At 40.3% G+C, this 6,273-nt stretch overlaps 1 protein-coding gene across 3 annotated transcripts in view; it reads right to left on the bottom strand.

Moving 5' to 3' along the window:
- Positions 1 to 5,590: 5,590 nt before the first annotated feature.
- Positions 5,591 to 6,273, bottom strand: part of SLC17A8 (solute carrier family 17 member 8) — a 28,439-nt gene continuing 27,756 nt past the window's right edge. For all 3 annotated transcript variants that reach the window (XM_018556640.1, XM_018556639.1, XM_018556641.1), the window contains one exon: positions 5,591 to 6,127. In XM_018556640.1, the coding sequence (XP_018412142.1) occupies positions 5,786 to 6,127 (342 nt within the window). In that variant the 3' untranslated portion in view covers positions 5,591 to 5,785. The remainder of the gene's footprint in view (positions 6,128 to 6,273) is intronic.

The following is a 6,273-nucleotide window of genomic DNA, read 5'->3' as shown; positions in this document are numbered from 1 at the left end:
ACTAGCAGCACATAACTGTTCATCTAGCCAGAAGACGATAATTATGGATCCATAGCATTCTAGCCTTAGTAATATTTTGAGACCCTTTACTCCTTTTGTACATGAGTAAAAGGTCTGATGAAAGTAAAACTCAAGTTCTAAGTAAAAAGGGTCATGTCTTCTGTTCAGGTTAGAGCTTTTGCAGTTTACTATTTACTGGAGTGCAGTCAAGAGTGCCACTTGTTAGAGACACAGCACTACTTTACTTTTATTTTCTGTTTTTTTTACAGAAAAATTATTTAAAAAACCTTCCCTTCTCCTTGCAAGAGATAACAGCCTAGCTTACTAGGCACACAACATGCTACCCCAGAGTTGGAGGGCCCTAAAAGTGTTGTCTGGAGTTTGCCTTTAAAGTAGTATTAAACGCTCAAACTTTTTTTCAATAATGAATCCAGATCAAACAATTATGTATTACCCAGCAAAGTATTACTTTATATTTTTGACCAAGCACTTACAGTGATCATGTTTCTAAGCAGCTCCAACTCTCTCAGCTTAGCTTCCCTGAACTTCCTGTCTAGTACAAGATCACAAGAGACATCACAGTCTCCAGCAACTTTCCATTTGCTAGCTTGTAGAAGGGTGGAGGGGGGCCAGGGGAAGGGAGTAGGTTAATTTACTGTGTCTCTGTGTTGGTGAAGTTCCTAAGAGGTTCCCACCACACTCCTTACTGGTATGTCCATTTTAAAGTGCCACCTTAAGATATATTACCAAGTTGCAAAGAAGATCACAGCTGGTCTTGGTGACATGGCAATGGCTATATTGGTGTTGTCAGTTGTTTTATTGTTCTGTTCATTACAGGAACTAGTCATGTGTCATTATCTATGACTCTTTAAAGTCACCGATTTTTTATGAATAAAAGAGTCAGAAGCTTGAGAATCTGGTACTGTGTACTATTACTTTATTCCCATCTGTAAATTGGCTGGACGTTTATTCATTTACCAGTTATTGCCCCATTTGTTGACAGAGCAGGTTTTTTCTTGTACAAGTAAACAGCTAACTAGCCAGGACATATAAAATGTCTGCCAGTGTCTACTTCAGATATATAAACCATTTCTTAAAGCAGGGGTTGTCAACTCTGGCCCTGCAGCTGTTTTGGAACTACAAGTCCTATGTGGCATTGCAAGACTGACAGTTACAGGCATCACTCCCAGAGGCAGATGCATGTTGTGCTTTGTAGTTAAAGCACAGCTGGAGGGCCAGAGTTGCCCATCCCTGTCTTATAGTAAATGTAAAGCTTTTTGGCTGCCCTTGTACCATTAGGGGAATGTCTCTTCACTTCCTGTCCCACAGATGAAACAGGAAATAAGAGATATTCTATCAAGTGACAAGAATTCCACGATTTAACAGCCTTTGAACGTGGGATGATTGTTGGCGCTCGGAGCCATGGAGCGAGTATCAGCAAAACAGCAGAATGCGTTAAATGTTCAAGAGCAGCTGTTGTTAAAGTGTTTAAAGACTGGACCGTCAGCCGAAAATCTGGGTCTGAACGTGCGAATTGTGGCCGTCAGCGACTAGTCAATGTTAGGGCAGAATGGAGAGTGGCAAGACTGGTACAAGACAACAGTGCAGTGTCAGATTCCTCGCATCACCTTTCAACATCTCGTGGAGTCACCAGGCGGCCCAACTAAGTCATCTCGTGGAGTCATCTCGTGGCCCAACAAAGTACTGATGGGGTGGTCATAATAATCTGGCCACTCAGTGTGTATCAGTGCAGTATAGGGGTAGGAAAAGAAAGAGAGGGGAAGGGGAGAGCACACAGTAGGTATGACCATATTAATAGTATCGATGTGCCTAAACAAAATATTACAAATCCCATATACAGTAAGGAGCTCAAACGCAGGGACTACACTGTCGGTGCATGCGCCTCCATCCAAGCTGCCCAGATCTTTTCAAATTTTGCAGGACAATTGCCACTCATGTAAGAATGTTTGTACATAGATAGAGCTTTGTTGAACGCAGCCTTCTGCATGTACATTTTTGAGGGATAAAGCAGGAAAGGTAATTTTGTATTTCAATCACTAAGTACCTGAAACAAGAAACCCATGTAAGTAAGGTATATTTTTTTTTGTTCAAGTTTAATTATCCTTTAATGCCACCCTCCCAATCAGGACATATCCATTCCCTTCACTGTCTTATCCTTCCATTCGAACAAACTGCCGGGAGTTAGGAAAATAAGCTGGAGTAGCTCTAGATGAATCTTACCCAGGGCTGAGGATTGCCTTCTGGTCCCTGTGTAATAGTACTGGGCCAATCACCAAGCTTTGTCACCTGAGAGGATGGGAGTGAGTCACAATCCTCAATACCTGAATGTACCAGGTAATTACTTGAGCTCCCGGAGGCGGATGGAGAAGCAAGAGAGTAAATAAAGGGTGGGCTGCTAAGAATGGAGGTATTAGAGCAAACTGGTTGTAGTGACTTGCATAGGCTATACATAAGATCACTTCAAGGGAGCATTTACACCAGAATCAGAGCTAAAAACTTGACTTGAGTTTGCATAGTGTGTTGACATCTATTGAGTTGTGTTACATTGCGTTAAGTAGGGGGGGTTGTTTTCTTTGTTTTTGTTTGACTCTAAGCTATGTAAGGTATTGGTTCTGCCTTGTATTGGGACACTTTCAGCAGTTCACGCAATTGCATTGTGGTGAAAAAGCCTGCTCTACTTATTTTCAGTGTAGAGCAGCGCAACGCAACACAATGCACTGGTCTGTATTGCTCCTATTCACACCCATTCATTTTCAGATGTGCATGCGTTGGCAACCATTGAATAATGGATGCCTTAAGGTGCATCTCCGGTATAGCGTGATACCATAGTAATGTGTACATTCAACTCTGTCATCTCCCCATTGGGCCCAGGGGGTACAGTTATGCATCAGGCTCAGATTTTATTTGTTTAGCATTGGCCAGGTTGTGGGTAGATTTCTTTGAGAAATACATTCACTGTTCATGTAACTTTCAGAGAACTCTCAAATCGTCTTTAGGAACACAAGCAACACAATTGTACTGATGATACATTATATACACTGAATAGAACACAAATTCTTTATTGTCAATTGCTACATAGAATGCCTATTTTATACAGTGTATAAAAACAGGGGTTTGAAACGCATATATATCAACCTGAACATGTCCTAAAGATATAAAGACATAAAAACTGTCCGAACAGACAACAGCAATGCACAACTTATAATGCACTGCAGTGATGGCTGCTTTAAAAGGGAACTCCAGTCAAAGAAACAAGGAAAAAGTATTTTCAAGCAGTTATATAACGTGTAAAATATTTGTTTCTGTCCTGCCAGTTTTTGGTGTTTAATGTAGTTGATGCCAGGTGAATGAACAATTCCTTATATCCAGGTGCTGCTTACACATCTCCTTCTTTTATCTGGAACAATTGTACAGGAATAATTAGATCTGCAGAAAATTTAGCACTGGATGTTCTATATTTTCATCTCTGCTGTTCATAGGGACAGTGCTGTGTTTCCAGATAACCTGTTGATTCTTTTAGCATTACCTTTGTTTTCACTTGTGACTTGTTACCCGTTATTCAATAAATGTCAAACTCATCACTCCCCCAATGCTTTAAAGCAGACCTTTAACTCACCTCAGCATGCAGTTCTGCATGCTGATATGAAATCATCTTACATTCATTAGTTAAACAAACATATTTTTACGTGACTTACAACTGTTTTTTTTAACTTTCTGGTCATCTTAGGCATTAGTGATGTAATGTGCCCAAGCACTGCATGCTGGAAAGGTTACATCAGCAGCGCATTGCTGGGAAATCTCTTAGGCTTGGGTGAACTACTACCAGGCTCATACACTACTACTGGCCATACACTGTTCAAATTTTGTCCAAGACCTGCTGACTGCCAAATTTGTGGCCCCATTGGGACCCATCCATTGGACAAAAGTCAATTTATCAATCAACTTTTGTCTAAGGAGCTGGCCAAACAATTCTCAGCCAAATAATGACTGCAGCCAATCAGCAACAACGGCACACCCACTAGCTGTCAGAATGCAATAGCCCAGTGGAGGGAATTCCCCATCAATATTGTTTAGCATAGATGGAGAAATGGTTGAACCCTGTGCTCTGAACGAGAAAAAACAATAGGTGTATGGACAACTTTTGCCAGTCAGAGCTATAGGCTGTGAAATTTAGCACCAGCAATACATAGTGGATTTAAGTGGCTTGGTCCTCCATCTTTTCATCAATCTCATTTCAGCATGCAAACGATGACTGGATAATATGATGCTATACAAGTCATTCATATTTGATCATTCATGTTAGCAGAGTATACTTGTAAATGTATTGTCTGCACTGTATGAGCATATGTATGTACTCTATATGGACTCTATATGTAGTACATTGCCCGATTCCGATGCTAGCATCGGTATCGGGACATCCCTAATGATAACACAATCAAATACAATGATTCACCTTTCCTCAGTTTATGTGGACCTAAAGCAACCTTTTCCTTTATAGAAATCCCACCTATCTCACCTCAACCTAACCACTGAACCATCACATTCTCAAACAATTCATCCCCACACAGCTACCTCCTCATGTATCATTTCCCCCTCCTCTTTCAGATTGTAAGCCCTCGGGGTCAGGGCCCTCCTTACCATCCTGTCTTGAATTGTATTGTAATTGTAATGTCTTCCTTACATTGTAAAGCGCTGCGCAAACTGTTGGCGCTATATAAATACTATGTAATAATAATAATAATAATAAAACTGCAGAGAAATATAAACTATTCAGCTTATAAAATCTCACCAGAGAATAATCAGTGAACGAAAACTCCCAGTCTGTTCCCTAAAACTGCCTCATTTGGGCAATGCCATCTTGAATTTCAAGTTGTCAATCACAACCCACACTTCAAACAGCCCACTGTTCTGCATTTATCTATATCTGCATAAAATTCTAATTTTGTATATCAGTAAAAGTGCTATTTAGTCAGTGTAGACTGCACATTCTGGAAAAAGAAATAGTGCCTTTGGAAAAGCTGATTATAAAGGTACTGCAATGTTCCATTGCAATAGAAAGGGTTCAGCTAGCCACACACAAATTGTTCTGCCGATTCCTGCATACACCCTAAGCATTGAGGATGGAGTAATCTTCCCTGCTGGCTATTGTACTCAGCAGCCATGGCATCCGAGGATGCCAGAATGCAGTGGTGCTGCCAAACACTGACTGCATGTGATAGGATGCCGTCACTGTCCAGCTGATCATTTTCCACCTGGCACAGTCGATTTCAGCAGGAATTGGGCCAAACTCAAATTGTCTATGGTCAGCTTTAAACAGACATTATTGTACATTTGCTTAAAGTTTCTTCTTTAAGAATGAATAGAAAATATCAACACCTTAACAACTGGGGTGTTACACAACAGCAATTTATTTTCTCTAAGGGAGACAATACTGAATGTAAGATCTTAAAATAAATCATTATTAAGAATTGTATTAGCAAAAGAGACCTGTTAACAAGTTATCAATGACACATGCATGATAAAGTTGCATAGCATGAGAAATGGGACTACTAATTTAATGTGCTCTGTGCCATGTCCTGGTATAGGAAATCAATATATTCAGCAGATAATCTGAATGTGACATTTCTTCTGCCTCATTTATATAAAGTAATGATCAATATCATCCACTTTGCAGCAATACTTAAGTGGTTTTCCTTTCATCTCAAGTTTAACAGTGATCTGTAGACACAGACATTAAGCTCGTGTAAACACACGTGCAATGCTGTTAGGAGTCCTGAGAATTCCCGTTTTCATAGTGATAGGAAGTTTGTTCGTCAAACTCTTGTGTCATCCCCTTCTGTTTCCTCCATCCTACCCTACGTGCTTCGTTACTCTGAATGGTGGCGCCATAATTAATTTTTCTAGCTGGACTGGCGAATGATTCGTTGTTCAGTTCAGTTTCCTCTGCCAGTTCGTCATTCTCGATAATTCCGCACTTATCTTCGGTAAGACTTTCTGGATCCGCCCAGTCCTGCTGCTCTCCTGAAGCGAAGATGCCATAGAAGAGAACGCCACTGTAGTGAACTATTGCTGCTATTAGAAACACATTTTGCCATTCTTCACGTGTCTAGAATAAAAACAATGAACATTTAGGTTGATTTTGTGTTAAACGAATTAACTGTATATCAGATACATAGGGGGAGTTTACTAGAACTGGAGCAGACAGAATCTGAAGCAGCTCTGCATAGTAGCCAATCACCTTCTATCTTCTGT

This window comes from Nanorana parkeri, unplaced genomic scaffold, assembly GCF_000935625.1.
Source record: "Nanorana parkeri isolate BGI_ZX_2015 unplaced genomic scaffold, ASM93562v1 scaffold244, whole genome shotgun sequence".
In the NCBI taxonomy this organism is placed as follows: domain Eukaryota; kingdom Metazoa; phylum Chordata; class Amphibia; order Anura; family Dicroglossidae; genus Nanorana; species Nanorana parkeri.
Note: the sequence above shows the minus strand (reverse complement) of the source record. Positions and strands in the feature narration are given on the sequence as shown.